General features: G+C 46.6%; 1 protein-coding gene across 1 annotated transcript in view; it reads right to left on the reverse strand.

The window, feature by feature from the left end:
* The window catches only part of HYDIN (HYDIN axonemal central pair apparatus protein), a 226,597-nt gene that overhangs the window by 14,342 nt on the left and 190,122 nt on the right, over window positions 1–22,133 (reverse strand). The window contains exons 68-79 of the mRNA XM_067470916.1: window positions 21,857–22,088; window positions 19,136–19,348; window positions 15,860–16,001; window positions 13,956–14,121; window positions 13,622–13,769; window positions 9,335–9,542; window positions 8,244–8,465; window positions 7,982–8,151; window positions 6,789–6,987; window positions 4,466–4,624; window positions 4,076–4,356; window positions 1,016–1,235 (exon numbers count right to left, since the gene is read on the reverse strand). Coding sequence (XP_067327017.1) covers window positions 1,016–1,235; window positions 4,076–4,356; window positions 4,466–4,624; window positions 6,789–6,987; window positions 7,982–8,151; window positions 8,244–8,465; window positions 9,335–9,542; window positions 13,622–13,769; window positions 13,956–14,121; window positions 15,860–16,001; window positions 19,136–19,348; window positions 21,857–22,088 — 2,360 coding nt within the window. The remainder of the gene's footprint in view (window positions 1–1,015; window positions 1,236–4,075; window positions 4,357–4,465; window positions 4,625–6,788; window positions 6,988–7,981; window positions 8,152–8,243; window positions 8,466–9,334; window positions 9,543–13,621; window positions 13,770–13,955; window positions 14,122–15,859; window positions 16,002–19,135; window positions 19,349–21,856; window positions 22,089–22,133) is intronic.

Raw genomic sequence — 22,133 nt, forward strand, 5'->3', positions numbered from 1 at the left:
TGGCAACCTAGTCAAAGCCATGGTATTCCCTGTAGTAACCTACGGAGGTGAGAGCTGGACCTTAGGGAAGGCTGAGCGAAGAAAGATCGATGCTTTTGAGCTGTGGTGTTGGAGGAAAGTGCTGAGAGTGCCTTGGACTGCGAGAAGATCCAACCAGTCCATCCTCCAGGAAAGAAAGCCCGGCTGCTCATTGGAGGGAAGGAGACTAGAGACAAAGTGGAAGTCCTTTGGCCACATCATGAGGAGACAGGAAAGCCTAGAGAAGACAATTATGCTGGGGAAAGTGGAAGGCAAAAGGAAGAGGGGCCGACCAAGGGCAAGATGGATGGATGGCATCCTTGAAGGGACTGGACTGACCTTGAAGGAGCTGGGGGTGGTGACGGCTGACAGGGAGCTCTGGCATGGGCTGGTCCATGAGGTCACGAAGAGTCGGAGACGACTGAACGAATGAACAACAACAAAAAGGGGATAAAAGTGCCAAGTACAGAATCTGTAGCCAGATGAAGCAACGTTGGAATTGAGTCAAGACTTCTTCCCAGATCCTGGGGAGCCTTGCCTTGGATAGATCCATGAACTAAGTGCCTTGTTTAATTCAGGATTCAAGTTTTGGGGTTTTACCTTGGAAGTTATGATAATTTGGTTATAATTAATTGCTATTGTTTTAACTCTATGTATTTATGGTTTTATATTCGGTTATTGATTGTGGCATTGAATTGCTGCCTTTGTTAGCCGCTCTGAGTGCCCCCCCCCCCCCAGGGGGGTTGAGAAGGGCAGGGTAAAAATGCTGTAAACAAATAAATAAGTTTCAGTATTTGTTTTTCATGAACTCCGATTGACTAATTTCCTGGACTATCTGGTTCTACTTATCTTTCTAACTAATTGGATATACCTATTTTTATGGAGTGCTTTTTACTGTTTTTAATATCTCTTCAATCAACTGCTTGCATTTCTACTCAGCTGTGTGGTGCTTAAAGTCAGAGGGGGCTTTCCTGGCCTGGAGTGCAACACAAATCACCTCCTTGACGGGGGGCACCCCCACACAGCAGCCGCTCAGGGTGAGCCTCAGGGGTTCTCCGCCTTGGATGTGGCACGGCAGGTTCTCGTAGCAGATGTCCGGGCTGTGCTCGCAGGGGTGGAAGGTCACTTCGAAGGAGACGTCCATCCCTGGCGAGATGTAGCCCTCCAGGGGCCGGATGGAGAAGTCGGGCTTGAAGCGCTTGGCCTCCCACTTGAACCTTCCAAGGCAAAGGACAAGAGGGCGTTAGGTAGAAAGGGCACCGCATTTCTATTCATGGAAAAAAATAACATTGGATGAACATGGGTATGATTGTGAATGTCATGATACAATACCTAAGGGGGTGTGGTCATCACTGAGTCATAACTATGTGACGGTTATTGCATTGTCCCTTACTGACGATCTGTCTTCAGGTGCCTATATAAGGAGGTTGAAAGAATCCATCTTTCTCTCTCCTGTGTGACTCGGTGTGAGTATCTGCCTGTTTTCAGGTTATGACTATTTGACGGCTCTGATTGTTTCCAAGTTTGTTGCAGAAACATATACATTACCAGGTATTCATTAGGGTATCTTTGGAGAAGGAAGAAGATTGAGAAACAGCTTGGCAACGTTCCAGGTGTTTATTTCATATTCCGGAACATGGGTGTTCAGCTTCCAAGGGCTAACACAACCTGACGTCGCATTTGTCCAGCTTTTATAGCATGAAATTGCTAGTTTTACACATGCGTAGAACAACTCTGACATTTACACAATACAATCATTAACAGGAATTGTGATATGTAGTTGCCAAAGACATCTTTCTGGCAAGACCATCATGACCCCAAACATCTGCTCAATTATATAACTTTTTAACTTTACCCCTTATCCCCAGACGACATGTTCAATTGTTCTTAATTCTTAGATCTCTTAAATGAACTATAACTTTATATATGTTTTTAACATAAAAGTTGATCAAGGCAATCTCCTCATCAATTCTGTCATAATTACTCTGTTAATAACTTAGTTCCCCAGGAATTTGCTTTTAAATGAAATGTTTCTGAAATTACCTGCTATTTACATCAAATAGTCAGGAGATGGTGCTCTCTCACCATATGACCTTAGAAAGTGGACCTGTTTTGTATATATTGCAACTGTGAAGATTAAAGCCTCCAAATATTGTGTTGTCGAAGGCTTCCATGGCCAGAATCACTGGGTTGCTGTAAGTTTTTCGGGCTGTATGGCCATGTTCAAGAAGCATTCTCTCCTGACATTTTGCCTGCATCTATGGCAGGTAACCTCAGAGGTTGTGAGGTCAGACCATCTCCATTTCTAAGCCGAAGAGCCGGTGTTGTCCATAGACCCCTCCAAGGTCATGTCGCCAGCGTGACTGCATGGAGTGTCGTTACCTTCCCGCCGGAGCGGTACCTATTGATCTACTCACATTTCTTTTTCAAATTGCTAGGTTGGTAGAAGCTGGGGCTAACCGTGGGAGCTCACCCCACTTTCCTGTGACCTTTCAATGAACAAGTTCAGCAGCTCAGCAGTTTAACCCACTACACCACCAGGAGCAGGCGGTACAAGGTGACAAAGACAAGGACAAACAGACTGAAGGATGTATTGTCGAAGGCTTTCATGGCCAGAATCACTGGGTTGTTGTAGGTTTTTTTGGGCTGTATGGCCATGGTCTTGAGGCATTCTCTCCTGACGTTTCGCCTGCATCTATGGCAAGCATCCTCAGAGGTAGTGAGGTCTGTTGGAACTAGGAAAAAGGGTTTATATATCTGTGTATATATGTATGCTAATCAAGGTGGTCAGTTGAAACATTCCCACCTAGCTCCAGCAGACAAGAGTCCTTTGTCCCATCCTGGTCATTCCACAGATATATAAACCCCTTTTTCCTAGTTCCGACAGACCTCGCTACCTCTGAGGATGCTTGCCATAGATGCAGGCGAAACGTCAGGAGAAAATGCCTCTAGAACATGGCCATACAGCCCGAAAAATCCTACAACAACCCAGTGATTCCGGCCATGAAAGCCTTCGACAATACATTATTATTATTACTATTACTATTATTATTATTATTATTATTATTATTATTATTATTATTTATATATCTGTGGACATCTAATCACCTCTCAACAAAAGATTACCCCAGGCACTGCCAGGCCATCAAATGCTAATCAAGGTGGTCAGTTGAAACATTCACACCTAGCTCCAGCAGACAAGAGTCCTTTGCCCCACCCTGGTCATTCCACAGATATATAAACCCATTTTGCTATTTCCAACAGACCTCACTACCTCTGGCGATGCTTGCCATAGATGCAGGCGAAACGTCAGGAGAGAATGCCTCTAGAACATGACCATACAGCCCGAAAAAACCTACAACAACCCAGACTGAAGGATCCTACAGCTGTGGCTATGTTGAAACATTCACACCTAGATCCAACAGACAAGCGTCCTTTGTCCCACTCTTGTCATCATTCCACAGATATATAAACCCATTTTGCTATTTCCAACAGACCTCACTCCCTCTGAGGATGCTTGCCATAGATGCAGGCGAAACGTCAGGAGAGAATGCCTCTAAGCCATGGCCATACAGCCCGAAAAAACCTACAACAACCCAGACTGAAGGATCCTACAGCTGTGGCTATGTTGAAACATTCACACCTAGCTCCAGCAGACAAGAGTCCTTTGTCCCACCCTGGTCATTACACAGATATATAAACCCCTTTTTCCTAGTTCTGACAGACCTCACTACCTCTGAGGATGCTTGCCATAGATGCAGGCCAAACGTCAGGAGAGAATGCCTCTAAGCCATGGCCATATTGCCCGAAAAAACCTACAACAACCCAGACTGAAGGATCCTACAGCTGTGGCTCTGTTGAACTCTGGTTTTGTATTGGGGACTGTGTGGTGGTGGTGGGGGGGATGTGGAGGGATGAGTGTGTTGTTTTGTGCCGTGTGTGGAGGAGGGCATGTATTTTGGAATGGTTCCACGAGGCCACCCCCAGACCCGTCCTGTGTGCCAGGCACGCAAAGGCGTGATGGGGAGGGGTCCCTCTGAAGCCCCTCTTTCCTTACCCGACTCCGAGGTCCCCCGTGTTCTGCATCACGATGCGCCGCGAGGCTTGGCTCCGCAGCACCACGGCTCCGAAGGGGACGTGGTCCTGGTCCAGGCTGACTTGGATGCCGTGGCTGCAGCCTTGGATGGCGAAGAGGGTGCGCAGGACCCCGTGGCACTCGAAGAGGACCTCCTCCGTGAAGGGCAGGAGGCGGGTCCGGGGAGCGAAGGTCACCTCCACCTGGCAGGTGCCTCCTTTGGGCTTCAGGCTGATTTCTCCAGAAGGAGACATGGTGAGCACCTGCCACAAAGACGTGCGCGTGGATCAGGCAGAAGCCACGGCTGGGCGGGTGGCAAAGCTGGGCAGGAAGCGAGGGAGAGCTCCCCACCCACGAAGGAGGAAGGCTCACCTTTTCTTCATGCAGCTCCGGCACGGAGGACACAAAGTTGAGCTGGAAGTTGACAAAGACCACGCTGTGGTTCACGATCGTGGCCGTCTTCTTCGCCGTGTGTCCCGGAGGCACCGCTCCGAATTTCAGCACCTTGCTACGGGGTTCCACAACGTCAATCTGCGGACGGGAAAAAGGATCGCAGAATCATACAGCTGGAAGAGCAATCCATTTCAAGGTTGCTCTCTTTTCTCCTTCTACAGCAGGCATGGGCCAACTTGCACAGTTGCAGTCACACTGTGGCTTTCTATCATTGGTGGGGTTCAGAATGCTCTTTGATTGCAGGTGAACTATAAATCCCAGAAACCACAACCCCCAAATGTCAAAGTCTATTTTCCCCCAAACTCCACCAGTGTTCACATTTGGGCATATTGCAGATCCATGCCAAGTTTGGTCCAGAGCCACCATTGTTTGAGTCCACAGTGTTCTCTGGATGTAGGTGAACTACAACACCCAAACTCAAGGTCAATGCCTACCAAACCCTTCCAGTATTTTCTGTTGGTCATGGGACTTTTGGGTGCCAAGATTAGTTCAATTCCATCGTTGCTGGGGTTCAGAATGCTCTTTAATTGTAGGTAAACTATAAATCCCACCAACTACAACCCCCAAATGTCAAGGTCTATTTTCCCCCAAACTCCACCAGCGTTCACATTTGGGCATACTGAGAATTCATGCCAAGTTTGGTCCAGATCCATCATTGTTTGAGTCCACACTGCTCTCTGGATGTAGGTGAACTACAACTCCCAAACTCAAGCTCAATGCCTACCAAACCCTTCCAGTATTTTCTCTTGGTCATGGGAGTTTTGGGTGCTGAGATTAGTTCAATTCCATCATTAGTAGAGTTCAAAATGCTCTTTGATTGTAGGTGAACTATAAATCCCAGCAACTACAACCCCCAAATGTCAAGGTCTATTTTCCCCCAAACCCCACCAGTGTTCACATTTGAGCATACTGAGAATTCGTGTCAAGTTTGGTCCAGAGTCCACAGTGCTCTCTGGATATAGGTGAACTACAACTCCCAAACTCAAGGTCAGTGCCTACCAAACCCTTCCAGTATTTTCTCTTGGTCATGGGAGTTTTGGGTGCCGAGATTAGTTCAATTCCATCATTGGTGGGGTTCAGAATGCTCTTTGATTGCAGGTGAACTATAAATCCCAGCAACTACAACCCCCAAATATCAAGGTCTATTTTCCCCTAAACTCCACCAGTGTTCACATTTGGGCATACTGAGAATTCGTGCCAAGTTTGGTCCAGATCCATCATTGTTTGAGTCCACACTGCTCTCTGGATGTAGGCGAACTACAACTCCCAAACTCAAGGTCAATGCCTACCAAACCCTTCCAGTATTTTCTCTTGGTCATGGGAGTTTTGGGTGCTGAGATTAGTTCAATTCCATCGTTGATGGAGTTCCGAATGCTCTTTCATTGTAGGTGAACTATAAATCCCAGCAATTGACAAACTCAGATAACACAGGGCTTCTTTCTTTGAATCTTAACAGTCCAAAGCAGGCCTGGGCCAACTTGGGCCCTCCCTCCAGGTGTTTTGGACTTCAACTCCCACAATTCCTAACAGCCTCAGGCTCATTCCTTTTCCCCTCAGCTGCTTAAACTGAGTGCTGGGCCCATAACCAATGTTAGGCGCTGTTGCCTGTGCGGAGTTCAAGGAAGCCTCCTCTACAGCAGCCATGAGGCTGTTAGGAATTGTGGGAGTCGGAGTCCAAAACACTTGGAGGGAGGGCCTAAGTGTGCTCCTGCCTGCTGTAGACTTTGGACTGTTAAGATTCAAAGAAAGAAGCCCTGTGTTATCTGAGTTTGTCAATTGCTGGGATTTATAGTTCATCTATAAAGAGGATTCTGAACTCCACCAATGATGGAATTGAACTAATCTCAGCACCCAAAACTCCCATGACTAAGAGAAAATACTGGAAGGGTTTGGTAGGCATTGGCCTTGAGTTTGGGAGTTGTAGTTCACCTATATCCAGAGAGCACTGTGGACTCAAACTATGATGGATCTGGACCAAACTTGGCATGATTCTCAGTATGCCCAAATGTGAACGCTGGTGGAGTTTGGGGGAAAATAGACCTTGACATTTGGGGCTTCCTTGCAGTCCGCACAGGCAATAGAAGAGCATTGAGCCTTGGCCATTAGGTGAGAGATGATGTCCCTCAAAGAAGAAGAACTGAACCTGCTTCCCGTTTGGCTTGGGCTCAGCACGAAGGTGACCGCACGACAAGAATGCAACACACACCCTCATTTTGGTGAGGTCCTTGAGGTCCGGTCTCACCTTCATCTCAATGCCTTTCCCAGAGACCTCGACCGTCCGCTGCAAGAGCCCGTTGATTTCAAAAGTGACGACCTCGTGGTAGGAGACGGCCTCTCGCGGATAGAAATGGATGGGAATCTCGGCCTTCCCTCCGGGAGTCAGCACTTCGGGGCAGGAGCCCAGCTCCAGGTGAGCCGTGTTGGCAAACAAGCAGTTCAGGCTGCGGGTGGAGCAGAAGAGCCCGAGTCAACCAAAGTCACTCATCAGTGTATTCTGTGTACTCTGGCCATTCGAGTTGCTGCCTGCTTAGAATGACTTCCCTATTTATTTCTCGTGTCAGGGCAACCAGTCAATTATATTACATTTCTATCAGAACAAAGCAAACAAACAGACAAAATACAAAATGTGTGAGTTTGGTAGTTGATTAAATGTCCCTTGACCAGAATCTGGCCCCTTGGAGTGCCTCTGGTGTTGCCGCAAGAAGGTCCTCCCTTGTGCGTGTGGCAGGGCTCAGGATTCAGACAGACAGAGTTTTGGAGCGCAACACTCCTGACCTCACAATCGTGTTAAAGAATAAAGTATGGATTGTCGATGTCGCAATCCCAGGTGACAGAAGGATTGAAGAGAAACAACTGGAAAAGGATTTAAGGATTTAAATTTTTGATTTAAAGATCGAACTGCAAAGACTCTGGTACAAGCCAGTCAAGGGGGTCCCAGTGGTGATCGGCACACTGGGTGCAGTGCCTCAAGACCTTGGCCTGCACTTAAGCACAATTGGCGCTGAGAAGATTACCATCTGCCAGCTGCAGAAGGCCACCCTACTGGGATCTGCATGCATCATTTGCCGATACATTACACAGTCCTAGACACTTGGGAAGTGTCCGACGTGTGACCCAATACAACAGCCAGCAGAGTGTCTGCTGTGGACTCATCTTGTGGGGTTTATAATAATAATAATAATAATAATAATAATAATAATTATTATTATTATTATTATTATTATTATTATTATTAGTCCTAGGCACTTGGGAAGTGTCCGACGTGTGATCTAATACAACAGCTAGCAGAGTGGCTGTGGACTCATCTTGTTGTGTTTCAAATAGTAACAACAACAACAACAACAATAATGCTGCACCCTTGGCAGATGGCTACCCAGCCTCTGCTTAGAAGTCTCTGCTTCCGCCCATCCTGGCCAGGCATTCCTCCCTCCTTACCTGGCCTCCTTCTTATCCTTGTTTGTTATGATGAGGGTTCGCTTGAGGATGGGCATCCCAGCATGGTAGATGAAGCAGTTGCCAAAGTCCACTTTGGTGAAGGAGAAGTGGACGCTGGGAGCCACAACCACGCCTTGAAGGGCGCAGGTGAATGTGGGGCCGTGGCTGATCTGCAGGGAGACAAAGAACCCTATGAGACCTATTAGGCCCTGGCCTTGAGTGCACAGGATAGGCCACCAGAAGCCCTCCTCCTCCTCCTTACATGAAGCTTGAGCTCAGCGTCCTTCAAGGAGCACGTCTTCAGCGGATGGAAGCTGAGCACCACCTCCATCCGCTCTCCGACTTCCACCACAGCCGTCTCCGGAGCGATGGCGAAATAGCGCTGGACCGCTTTGGCATGGCAGAACTCCCAGGAGAAGGAGAAGTTGAACTTGCCCGTGTTCAGGATGTAGAAATTGCACTGCGTGAAGTCGTTCACTTGCATCTGTCCAGAGGAAAGGAAGGGGCCCAACTGAGCGTGGCAGCAGAACCACCACGGCTGCAAAAGGCTGCTTCCTCCCTCCCACCTAGACCTCAATTAGAAATCTGCCTCTGCATAATACACAGCAGCAAAACATGCATTCTTTGTAATTTGGCCATTATAGTTTCCAGCCTCACCGAGTTACATTGCGAGTAAAGAGCCATCGTGTCACTAAGAAGGGGAGATCCCCCAAAATGCTGATTTTTGCCACCAAAGTGCTAATTTTCAGGGGATACCTTTTTTCATGTACAAAAACCAGTGTTCCTATTAGACACAACCACGTCTGTTCATCATCAAGCGCATATGTTATCCTTGCACTGGGTCTGGACTCCAATTAGTCATTTGGGAATAAGTCTCAAGTCCCATCTGTTTACACAGGCATTTACCTCTCATCTGAAGGCTCCCAGTTGGGTATTTACAAATAATGATAATGTATATTATCATTTATTTTGAGTATTAATGCCATTGATATTATTTATTTATATTTAAAAATCATGCAACTGCTTATTTTCTGGTTATGTCTTATTTCTAGGGAAACACGGACAGGAAGGAAGGAAGGAAGGAAGGAGGGGGAAGAGGAAGGGGAAGAGGAGGGAAGGGAAAGAAAGGAAAGTGTGCACTGTTCTCATTTATGAAATCACATGGTCGACTCTTAGGTTTAAACCCATGGAGTGTCTTGGCCTGGGAGTGGCTAGGTTCAGCCAACCAACCAATTAACATTGATTGCTATTGTACAAATATTATCTTAAGGCATTGCTTTGGATGAATGAACTGCTCCAAAACGTGTACACTGCATGTGCTCAATGGAGTGTCCCAGCAACCATCTCTCTCACCTCATGAAACGGGAGTGGGTTTGCCTGGTCCGCGTCCAGCTCCATCATGGAGCCGTCACTTCTCTGGTGCTTCACGGAGACGCTCATGGCGTGGCCGGTGGCTTTGACGTTCAGGCAAAGGGGCTGGCTCTTCCTCTTGACGTCACAGATCAAGTTGAAGTTGACCTCACCTTCCAAGGTTGGTGTGAAAAAGATGGTAATCGGAACCCTGGTGCAGGAAAAAACCCAGCAGCACATAAATCACTGTTGGGCGGGTTCAATAGCGGAGAGGTATTTTATGACACCAAAGAACAAGGAGGAAAAATGATCAAAATGACTTGGCGTCATAGTGGATGAAGTGACAGCACCCCCCTGAGGCCAGAATTGAGGGTAACCTCCAGATGCCAAAGTTAGAAATGCCAAAATACCTCTATCTGTATGTATGTGTATGTCTAAAAAAAACATTGAATGTTTGTCCTGTATGAGTACGTTGTGATCCACCCTGAGTCCCCTTCAGGGTGGGAAGGGCAGAATATAAATACTGTAAATAAATAGACAAATGAGAAGAGAGATCCCTGGTGAAAAAGCAATCAGTGGGAGACACTGGAAAACTCAGGGCACTCTGAAAATCCCAATTCCAGGCTCCAGAGTCTCTGCCTCCTGTTAAATAGAAATGCCTCAGCATAGAATCTATGTGAAAATACCATTTTGATTGACATGTGATAACACCTAGGGCAGTGGTTCTCAACCTTCCTAATGCCGCGACCCCTTAATACAATTCCTCATGTTGTGGTGACCCCCAATCATGACCCTGACATTATGAATCACCATGTAAATAATGATCTGCAGGATGTATTTTCATTCACTGGAGCAAATTTGGCACAAATACCTGGTATGCCCAAATTTGAATACTGGTGGGGATGGGGGAGTGGTTGATTTTGTCATTTGGGAATTGTAGTTGCTGGGATTTATAGTTAACCTGTAAACAAAGAGCATTCTGAACCCCACCAACAATGGAATTGAACCAAAGTTGGAACATAGAACTCTCATGACCAACAGAAAATACTGGAAGGGTTTGATGGGCATTGACCTTGAGTTTGGGAGCTGAAGTTCACCTACATCCAGAAAGCACTGTGGGCTCAAACAATGATGGATCTGGACCAAACTTGGCACAAATACTCAATATGCCCAAATGTGAACACTTATGGGGTTTGGGGAAAATAGACTTTGACATTTGGGAGTTGTACTTGCTGGGATTTATAGTTCACTTAGAATCAAGGAACGTTCTGAACCCCAACAATGATAGAATTGGGCCAAACTTCCCACACAGAACCCCCATGACCAACAGAAAATACTGTGTTTTCTGATGGTCTTTGGTGACCCCTCTGACACCCCTTCGTGACCCCCCAGGGGTCCTGACCCCCAGGTTGAGAAACACTGACCTAGGGAATGACTGAGAAAGTCATGTTGTGATACCTCAGGGGCACGCAGAAAGGGCTGAGTTGTAATCATGTGAGGCTTATGACAAGGGGTTGCATCAGCCTTGAGTTGCCGACAGGCTGAGAAAGGCGGTATACAAATACAGTAAATAAATGAATAATAATACATTGCATCAATCACTTGTCGCTTACTGATGACAAGTCCACAGGCAGTTATAAAGAAATGCGTAAATTCTCTCTTCCTGTGTGAATTTCACCGTAAGTATCTCTCTATGTATGACTCTCTGAGGATCGTTTGTAAGTACACTTCTGATTGTGGATCTGAGTAGTGTTGTAGTTCAGCCAGCTGAGGATGATGATGAGGGGTTTGAGGGTGCAGGACCTGATGTTTCTGGAGGTGCTCAGAGAGATGGGTTGTTGCAACACGATAGTGATTCCCTGGTTGGGAGAATGGAGGGGGGTTTGGTTGATTCTCTGTGTGGAAACGAAACTGTTTTAGAAGCTGACAGGCAGAGAAGGGAGGAAGGGAGGTTGGACAGAGAATCAAGGCTGCTCCTGCGAGGGAAGGAATTCCAGGTACAAGCCGAGCCATGGGAAAAGGAAGCAGAAGCCGAGAGAGACTCCTCAAAGCCAGCGGAATGCTTTAATGCAGTGTTTCTCAACCTGGGGGTCGGGACCCCGGTGGGGGTCGCGAGGGGGTGTCAGAGGGGTCACCAAAGACCATCAGAAAATATAGTATTTTCTGTGGCCATGGAGTTCTGTGAGGAAAGTTTGGTCCAATTCTATCGGTGGAGTTCAGAATGCTATTTCATTGTGGGTGAACTATAAATCCCAACAACTACAACTCCCAAATGGCAAGGTCTATTTTCTCCAAACTCCATCAGTGTTCACATTTGGGCATATTGAGTATTTGTGCCAAGTTTGATCCAGATCCATCATTGCTCGAGTCCACAGTGTTCTCTGGATGTAGGTGAACTACAACTCCCAAACTCAAGGTCAATTTCCAGTGTTTTTTGTTGGTCATGGGAATTCTATGTGACAAGTTTGGTTCAATTCCATCATTGGTGGAGTTCAGAATGCTCTTTGATTATAGGTGAACTATAAATCCGAGGAACTACAACTCCCAAATGATAAAATCAACCCGCGCACCCCACCCCACCGCACCAGTATTTAAATTTGGGTGTATCAGGTATTTGTGCCAAATTTGGTCCAGTGAATGAAAATACATCCTGCATATCAGATATTTACATGATGATTCATAACAGTAGCAAAATTACTGTTGTGAAGTAGCAATGCAAATAGTGTTATGGTTGGGGGTCATCACAACATGAGAAATTGCATTAAGGGGTCACGGCATTAGGAAGGTTGAGAAACACTGCTTTAATGCATTGCTGTTCTTAATTAGGGAAAGAATAGCTCTTAGGTCTCAGATCAGGCAACGTAGGAAATAGAGCAAGAAGCTCCTGCTTTGGTCCTGGTCCTATCTTAGCTGTAAGCCAGATTTCCTAGTTGTTGCGGCTCAGTTTGAGCTTGAGTTTCTTCAGGACGTGGAGGATGATGGGTTACAGATTTCTGAACATGGTCCTGTTGTTGAGGCAGACAGTGTTGATTCTGAAGAAAAGACGGCATTTCTGTTTCCCAGAGAAAGGAATGTTGTTTTAGATGAAGGTCATGATTTAAGGGAAACTTCACAGCTCCAGGTGGAGGAGTCGGCCGCTCCATCTGGGAGCTCTGAGGGTGACCAGTCCCAGGATAATGAGGTATCCGGCTTGAAGGTGATGGAGATTTGATTAGGGAGGACCCTTTGCAATTAAGGGAACGCCAAAGTGCTCGGCTTGCCAACAAACGGGAAGTTAGAGGTCAACCTTTCATGCTAGGGAAACATATTTAACGGTCTGGTTGAAGTCAATCTTTTGTCAGTGCAACTTCGCTTACAACCTGTTAACTTCTCTGGAATTATCTCGGCTTTTGGGGAAAGCTTTGGCTCTTTGGGACTTTGGTTTTGATCTTGGCTTCTGGGGACTTTGCCATGCTGCTATGGATTCTTGTTTGACCCATGCTTGTGGATTATACTTCATGTTATTTGCCTCTGGACCTCGGAAACTCTGCCTTTGCATTTAAGATGCTGTTTTGGCTATTCAACTTTTGCAGCCTTATTTCTATGTTTATGATTTCGCTTTTTCTTCAATAAACTACAAAACCTACAGCCTTGGAGTGTGGTGTTGTTCTGAGCAAGGTGAATCTATCCTGAGCTGCGACACTAGTCAAGTTTTGCTACCAGTCTTGGGGATTTTACCATGGACTCAATCAAGCTCATGTTTTGTTCTTTGTTTCTTGGACTACTTAAGCTCATGTTTAATTCCTTGTCTCTTGGATTAATCAAGTTCATGTTTGTTCCATGCACCTTGGATTAATGTTCATGCTTTAACCTTTGCATGGGAGATTTATCTCTGGCTCTTGGGACTCTCTCTTTACATATTTGGATTTTTTATTCTTTTTCTGTGTGTGCTTTACCAAGAAACTGTTTATTACTATGCTTGGCTTCCTGGCGAGTGCTTGAGCAAGGTGAACTCTAGCTGAGGTGCAAGACGTATCCTGATTGTACAGCTATAAATATTGCAAGGGTGAAGATGAAATCCTGATATTTTTGGATGAAAAGTGAATTTGTGAGTTTACTAAACTGTGTGGAGAAGGCCAGACGTTGCAGTTGTACCCGGCTGACCAGCTGGCTGACTAATTGACCCAATGTGAATGAACTCTGCTAAATTTTGAATTCCTCTTGCTTGTCCGTTGTGCAGCGATCCCAGGGAGGTTGTGATTGGAAAACTATACGTCACTTCACGAACCTAACCCGCGACACCTCCTTTACCTGGTACTTGGTAGGATGGACCCTTCCATGGGCTGCACTTTCAGGCTGTTGATTCGCCCCTCGGAAAAGCGGGAGCCGTCTCTGAAAGAGAAGCTGTAGGTGTCTTTCTCGTTGTTGATGATGTCGACGCTTTCCCGAGCTTCGTGTCCTGAAGGAGAACGGGGAAAGCGGTGCACGGTTAGTTTTCGTCTCGGTTCAGAGTCTTACCTGCAGGTATCTTTCTGTATACCACTTGAGAAGATTCTTCTCAAACAGGTTTTCTAGAAGGTTATGATCTCTAAAAGGTCATGCTGTTCTAAAAAGAGAGGGGTCACTCCATCCCCCGCCAGCTCACCAACTAAGAGCGAGTGGAAGTTCAGGTGGGATCGGTCCAGGTACACCGCAGGGTCGGTGGTGTGGCCCACCAGGAGGAACGGGACCACAATGTCCAGTTCAGGGATTGAGAAGGACCAGAAGGATTCCGTGATGTCCACGTGCCGTGGGATGAATTCAAAGATGACCTACGGGTAAAACAAAACAAGGAGGGTATTTGAGTATAGGCAATCCCCAAGTTCTGTAGGTTTGTTCTTAAGTGGAGTTTGATTGTAAGTCAGAACAGGGACATTCTTTAAGTGTAACTCCAGACAAATATATATCTTTTAGTTTTGGATCACATCAGGACGGGCAAAGTCCCCTATGGTGTTTGTGTTGCTATCTGTGCAGAAGAGTTCATCTAACCTCCTGTCCCTGGGATTATTGGATTTTGGAAAGTGGGACTTGTTGAGGAAGCAAGGATGGGGATAAAGCGCCAGTGGAGACACCTTTCCCCATGACAATAACTCTTCCAGGAGTGGATTTCCCTTCGGAGAGACAGATTTCTCTCACTTCCTACTGTCTCAGTTCTGATCTATTGCCGTTGTTGTTGTTGTTGTTGTTTGTTTATTTATTCCCCAATTATTTTCTCTCCACACGGAGTCTCAAAGCAGCTACAAGAAGACTCAAAGTGATCTTCACTAGGAGTCGTTTGTAAGTCGGATGTTTGCAACTCGGGGACTGCCTGTATAGTCGTGCTCTTGCTGGCTGCAACTATTGTTCACCACACAAACATATCCCTCCCCCTGGCAGTAAAACACAACCAGAACAAAGTCATAGAATGGTAGAATTATAGCGTTTGGAAGAGACAACAAGGGCTGGCAACCTGTTGATGGTTCGTGACAGCCTGTTGGGATTCAGCCTGTGCTTGAACCTGTGAATGTGTTTCAGTCTCCTGATGTTTCTGTGTCTGATGTGGGTAATGAGGAGGGAAATCAGTCCCCTGTTGCTTCTGATGTGGGGGATGCTGGGACTGACTCTGAGGACACCTACAGCTTCTCTTTCAGAGACGGCTCTCGCTTTTCCGAGGGGCAAATCAACAGCCTGAAAGTGCAGCCCATGGAAGGGTCCATCCTACCAAATTCCAGGTAAAGGAGGTGTCGCGGGAGAGATGGAGACACTTTGGTCAGTGAGTTTCATGCAGACACTGACAGAGAGGCTTCAGTGCAAAGGGCAGATTCTCATGAGAATGCTTCTGTCAGGCCTTGGGAGGAAGGTTTACTCCCTCCACCTGTGAGCTCTCCAGATTCTAGTTTGGAAAACAGTCTGACACCCGCTAAAGTTAATGAGGAGTCAGAGAAGCAGAGTCGGTGGCAAGAGATTAGACAAGAGGCCCAATGTTTACGTAGATCTGAAAGAATTCGTCAATTAAAGTCAAAAACTGGGGGGAAACGAAACTAGTTTTTGGGATTTAAGGTTTGCCTGTAGAAAATCTTGTCAGATCAGGCATCGTTTGGAAACCAAGTTCTTGTGCCATAGAAGTCTTGTTCAAGGGATCTTGTTTCTGTGGAGTTTTTGGATTCTCTATGCATCCTGTTCGATTCCTGTCTGGATTAATGCTGTCTTGGATTGCCTGTATTTCTTGTGTGGATGTTGCTTTGGGTTACTACTGTTTATGGACTAATACTTTTTGGAACCTTCTGATTTTCTTTCAAGCATTTATTTCTTTTGGCTATTTACTAAGCTTTAATAAAAGACAATTTGATTCTTGTTTTTAGTCAGAGGGCTTCTTCTGGACCTGGAGTGCAACACAGCCCCAATCCCCCACTCTGCCTAATGGTAGGGCCAGCTACATGAAAGGAAACGAAAGGAAACGAGAGAACGGTGGTCCCCAAGCATGCTGAGCGAGCCCCTGTCACTGGTCCTTTGGCCCCTCCAGCCACTCACCTCCATGGTCTTCTCCGGCCGGAGCTGCCCCCGGTCAGTGAAGCAGATGAAGACCGGGTGCTCCTTGCTCTCCTCCGGCTTCTGCTGGCAAGTCCAATGGAATGAGTAGGGCGTGTTGGTGGGGTTCATGATCACAAAGCTCCTACTCATAAGGAAAAACAAGAAAGAAGCATCCACAGAAATGTTACAACTATCACGGGGAAATGCATGATGAGACCACTTTCCCTCAACTAGCTCTCCTTGGTGGGTTTTTGGTATCAGAATATCAACAAGACTAGCAGCTCCATTGGCTCCTGGTCCAGTTCATACTGTTGGCTTGATCTATACCAGTGTTTCTCAACCTTCCCAATGCCATGACCTCTTAATACAGTTCCTTATGTTGTGCTGACCCCCAACCATAACATTATTTTCGTTGCTACTTCATAACTGTAATTCTGCTCCTGTTATGAATTGTAATGTAAGTATCTGATATGCAGGATGTATTTCCATTCGCTGGACCAAATTTGGCACATATTCCTGATATGCCCAAATCTGAATACTGGTGGGGTTGGGATTGATTTTGCCATTTGGGAGTTGTAGTTGCCAAGATTAATAGTTCACCTCCAATCAAAGAGCATTCTGAACACCAATTATGGAATTGAACTAATCTTGGCACCTAAAAGTCCCATGAGCAACAGAAAATACTAGAAGGGTTTGGTGGGGATTGACCTTGAGTTTTGGAGTTGTAGTTCACCTACATCCAGAGAGCAATGTGGACTCAAACAATGATGGATCTGGACCAAACTTGGCACGGATACTCAATATGTGAACACAGGCAGAGTTTGAGGGAAAAATAGGCCTTGACATTTCGGAGTTGTGCTTGCTGGGATTTTTAGTTCACTTACAATGAAAGAGCATTCTGAACCCCACCAACGATAGAATAGGGCCAAACTTCCCACACAGAACCCCACGACCAACAGAAAATACTGTGTTTTCTAATGGTCTTTGGCAACCCCTCTGGCACAACCTGGGGATCACAACCAGACACAGTGAAGACATCTGCCCTTGCGCTGTGCTACTCTGCTGCTGAGTATGCATGCCCAGTGTGGAACACATCTCACCGTGCTAAAACTGTGGATGTGGCTCTTAATGAGACATGCCGCATTATCATGGGGTGCCTGCACCCTACAGCACTGGAGAAATTACACTGTTTAGCCGGTATCGCACCACCTGACATCCGCCGGAAAGTGGCAGCCAAGAGTGAAAGGACCAAGGCAGAGACATCTTTGGCCCATCCCCTGTTTGGGTATCAGCCAGCACGCCAACGACTTAAAACCAGACATAGTTTTCTAAGATTTACAGAGACACTCGCAGGAACACCTCAGCAATCAAGAGTCCAAAAGTGGCTGGCTCAAACCCAGAACTGATACTAGATGAGAGACTCCCCCCTGGGCACACAGAAGACTGGGCAACTTGGAAGGCGCTGAACAGACTGCGCTCGGGCACCACGAGATGCAGAGCCAACCTCAAGAAATGGGGCCACAAAGTGGAGTCCACGACATGCGAGTGCGGAGAAGAGCAAACCACTGACCACCTGCTGCAATGCAACCTGAGCCCTGCCACATGATGCACAAGGGAGGACCTTCTCGCGGCAACACCAGAGGCACTCCAAGGGGGCAGAGACTGGGCAAAAGACATCTAATGAACTACCAAGTTTGCAAACTTTGTGGGTTTTTTTAACTTGTTTGTTTGTTTTGTTCTATTAGAAATGTAATACAATGGTCTGGTCGCCCCTCACACGATAAATAAATAAATACCCCCTGGTGACCCCCCACCCAGAGGTCCCGACCCCCAGGTTGAGAAACGCTGATCCATACAGTCCTATCCCAATTTGGAACAGGTTATGGACAAATCCGCATCTCTCCTGTCTCCCAGTTCCCATGGAAGGAACTGGGAGACAGGAGACCATTCCCCGTTTTCAGAAGAAATGGGATGCTGGGCTTGATCACAAACTTGTAAGCCAGCAAACAACACTCTTGGGGCCATGATCCAACACCCAAAAGGGATCCACGGAAGTCGTGGAGCGAGGAAAGGAGGAATGGCACAACAGTGCTGGAATAAACGGCTACCAACCAAAGTTTGCCACTGTACAGAAACAAAGGGGAGCAGCTCCTTTGCAAAGGGTTGTGCTCCATGGTTGTGCTCCCTCACAGGTGTGGTTCAAATTGAGCACCGCCAGCTCACGGGGTCCCTTTGACGGGCTTGTGTGAAGATCCCTTACCTTGCCAGCCGGGGGTGGCAGGGCCTAGGAAGAGACAGGCTAGGTAGTTTCAGCTTAGAAGGCCTGGCAGAGAGCTGCAGGAGCCATCTTAGTTTAGGGAAGACTCCAGTTCAGAGAGGGGGAGTGGCCGAGGCCTGAGCCAGCCCAGCAACAGCCAGGATTGGTTTATAAAAGGGGGCGGAGTTAGCCAGTTGGAGGGAAAGAGAGAAGCTTATTTTGACAGTTCAGTTCAGTTCTGGGTGATGTTAGAGTAGGATTAGAGTTTTAGGAGTCTCTGTTAGGAATAGGCAGCTTGCCTGTAGTTTGCACAGTAAAGTAGGCTGTGGCAGACTGGTTACAGCTATTTTAGAGTAGAAATAGCTGGGTTTTGTTTAGGAACTGTAACAAAGATAGAACCATTCTCTCATGCAACCGATACGCTTTTAAGAACAAAGAACATTTGAATTGTAACCACCAAGCCTATTCAACTGCATTCGCTTTATTCTGTAACTTGTATTCAATAAACCTTTCTTGTTATTTTTAAAATTTAAGCCTGAGTCAAGTGGCATTTGTAGATTCAGTCCCTTTTCATTTGAATCAACCTCTCCTGTTTCCCCTCAAAGAAGCCCTTGGCAATATACAGTACTTGGTGGAATAAAAAGCCTTTTAATATTCTAAATAGCTAGAGGGTTCCTGATTCTTTAGTTTATGGTGGCAGCGAAGGTTTTTAATAAAGAGACATCCCCTCAAACGCTATAAGTGCCGAAGTGGTGTGAATTCCTTATTAAAGGAGGGACAGTTGGTGGGATCTGTGTGCCCCCTGTCCAGTCCTAGTGTTTGGCCATAAAGACTGCCTTTATGATTAGGGGTGGGATTGATCACATAGCCATCTGCCCAGTTATTATATCTGGTGGGGCAGTGGTGGGTTTGTTTCACCCCCCTTGCCCAAATAGCATAAAGGAGCCTTTATAATTTGGTGGCAGTGGTTGGGATTGTTTGACCCCCCTGCCCAGACGGCCATCGAGCGTAACACTCACTTGGTGTTCCGGACGTGGATGCCCACCGAGGTGAACTCAATCACTTTGGTGTTGGGGTCGAGGCCCGCCCCGCCTGGTCCCCGCAGCTCTGGGTTGCGCCTGTTTGCCGTGATGTAATCGGAGTCTTCGAGGTCGAAATGGCAATAGGGGAGGAGGCCCTTCCCCTTCACCGTCACGACCGGGCCTCCCTCATTCTCCTTCAGGTTCACAATGCTGTGAAGATGGAAGATGGACACCGAGAGTGAGAGCGTGACAGTCGGAAATGGGCAGCCTCTGCTCTAATTCTGCCAAGACATTCTTAGGACGCCATTATGAGTGGAATGTCAATATATATTGTATTTATTTATTATTTATTTGGAGCTTTTATAACCCGGTCTTCTCGACCTCCGAAGAGGGACTCACGCCGGCTAACCGCAGAAAATTCATACATAAATAGAGTAAACATAATAGCATCATAATACATTAATACAAAATACTAGGCCTGGGTAACAACGGAAAAATTTGTTTTTAAAATCGATTTGTATTTGGGGTTTTTTTTTGTTTCGATATTTAAAATAATTACAAAATTTTCCTTTTAAAAAGTTCGATATTTACGAAATTTCGTAAATGGTAAAAAATTAACGAATCGATTTCCGAAACAATAACGAATCAATTTGTTAATGGTGGACGCGACCGCGAAATACGCTAAAAAACCTCCAAAACCTTCTGTAGCTTCCCTCTCCCTCTGTTCTTGACTGTTGATGTGATATTATAATTTTTTTCACTAATTAAACCATAAAACTGGCCCAGACATGCGGAAATAATAACGAAACGACCTCAAAACAATAACAAAACAAATACAATATCGAAATACGAAGCATTTACAAAACGTTTTTGAAAATTCGTTTTTTAAAATAATTGCTCCAGAATAGTTCGTTATCGTTTTGTAATTGAAAAAATTAACGAATTATTAACGAATTACGAATTAACGAAACGAAACCGCCCAGCCCTACAAAATACATTAAAATAAAGATCATACAATATCATACAATTACAAAACCCAGGTCGTCAGAGTAAAATCACAAATTTACCACCATCCGCCTTTAGTGTGGACAACCATTATGGACTCAATCACCATTCTGCAAATGCTATATCCCAAAGCCAAGATTTTACCATCTTTCTGAAAGTCAGGAGGGAAGGGGCAGATCTAATCTCCAACGGGAGAGAGTTCCAGAGCTGAGGGGCCACCACCGAGAAGGCCCTGTCCCTCGTCCCCACCAGACGCGATTGCGAGGGAGGTGGGACCGAGAGCAGGGCCCCCCTCCAGAAGATCTTAAAAACCTTGATGGTTCATAGCGGAGAATCCGTTCGGACAGGTAAACTGGGCCGGAGTTGTTTAGGGATTTATAGGTCAACACCAGCCCTTTGAATTGTGCTCGGAAGTACAATTCTCTTGAAAACTCTCCTGCAAATTCCTCTTTTCCCTTATCCTGACAGACCTTTGGATTCTTCACAGATTTGACCCCTTCTATCAAAGGTTGATTCCTCCCGGTTGCTCGTTCCCATCAGACTGTCTGGAAACCATTCTCTCTTGAGAATTTACAATCCCAGAGTCTTCCAACTCCCTTTGCTCTGCAGTTTGTTCCGTGCCCTCTTCTTCACTCACAATATCCTGAGCATCTACATTAAAATCCAACATGGACATCTCTGAAGGGTCCTGTTCTGAAGGAAATTGAACATAACCATAATCCTCGTCTTGGGGCACTGCAACACCCCAGTCATCTGAGCTCCTACAGCAGTGTTTCTCAACCTTTCTAATGCTGTGACCCCTAAATCAAGTTCCTCATGTTGTGGTGACCCCCAACCATATTTTCGTTGCTACTTCATAACGGTAATTTTGCTACTCTTATGATGCATAATGGAAATATCTAATATGGAGGATTATTTTCATTGTTACAAATGTAACATAATTAAAGCATAGTGATTGATCACAAAAACAATATGCTCGGGGAGTATGGACAACGGATGATGGGATTTGCAGTACCTTCAACCGATTCAGCTCTGACTTCCACAGACCGTTGAGACCCCCACAAATTATAGACCTGGACCAAACTTGGCACACAGAACTCCAATGACCAACAGAAAATACTGGAGGGGGCTGGGAGGAATTGACTATGATTTACAGGAGATGTAGTTCACCTACATACGGAGAGGACTGTGAACCCAAACGACTGTGCACTTGGACCAAATTTGGCACAAATACTCAATATACCCAAATTTGAACACTGGTGGAGTTTGGGGAAAACAGATCTTGCAGTTGCTGGAAAAGGCAGGGCCGTGAGGGTAGCCCTCCGCCTCCCTCCTGCGCCCTTTCCAACTGGGAAAGGCACGTGGGTCGGGCAGAAAGGCTGGCCAAAGGGCAGGGCTGTGAGGGCAGCCCTCCGCCTGGCCCCCACACCCTGCTCTAACAGCAAGGTGAACTTTCTTCCTGTGCGCACCTTTTCCTGCAAGCTCCTCCTCTTGGCACCATCCAGCCCTGTGGGAAGAGCAGGAGGAGGAGCTTATCAGGAGTGCTAGCTTTTTGGCTGGCACAGGGCGTTGGCAGCCATCCAAGGCACTTTCGCGACCCCCCGAAAATGGCCCAATGACCCCCCTGGGGGTCGCGACCCCCAGGTTGAGAACCGCCGTCCTACAGGAAAGTGGGTTAGTGAGTGCCACGGTCTTTGGGCGACACCCTCTTACCTGCAGAAGAGGTGGCCTTCGAACTCACCCACTTCCTGGGGAGAGAACTTCACTTGCAGGATCTGGGATCTCCCGTGGGGGATGATGCCGCTCCGGGGCTCCAGGAGGAACGGGGGTCGGGTGGGCGTCGGGAAGAGGTACGAGGAGAAGCTCTCCAGCATACTCCCCAGCTGGCTGGATGGGCGGCTGCACTGGGTCTTGATGGACGTCGCCGAGGTCGCCGACATTGCGTCTAATGGGGTCAAAGGGGAGAACTATGGTCGCGGCAATGGCTTCC

The sequence above is a fragment of the Anolis sagrei genome, chromosome 8 (genome assembly GCF_037176765.1).
Source record: "Anolis sagrei isolate rAnoSag1 chromosome 8, rAnoSag1.mat, whole genome shotgun sequence".
In the NCBI taxonomy this organism is placed as follows: Eukaryota; Metazoa; Chordata; class Lepidosauria; order Squamata; family Dactyloidae; genus Anolis; species Anolis sagrei.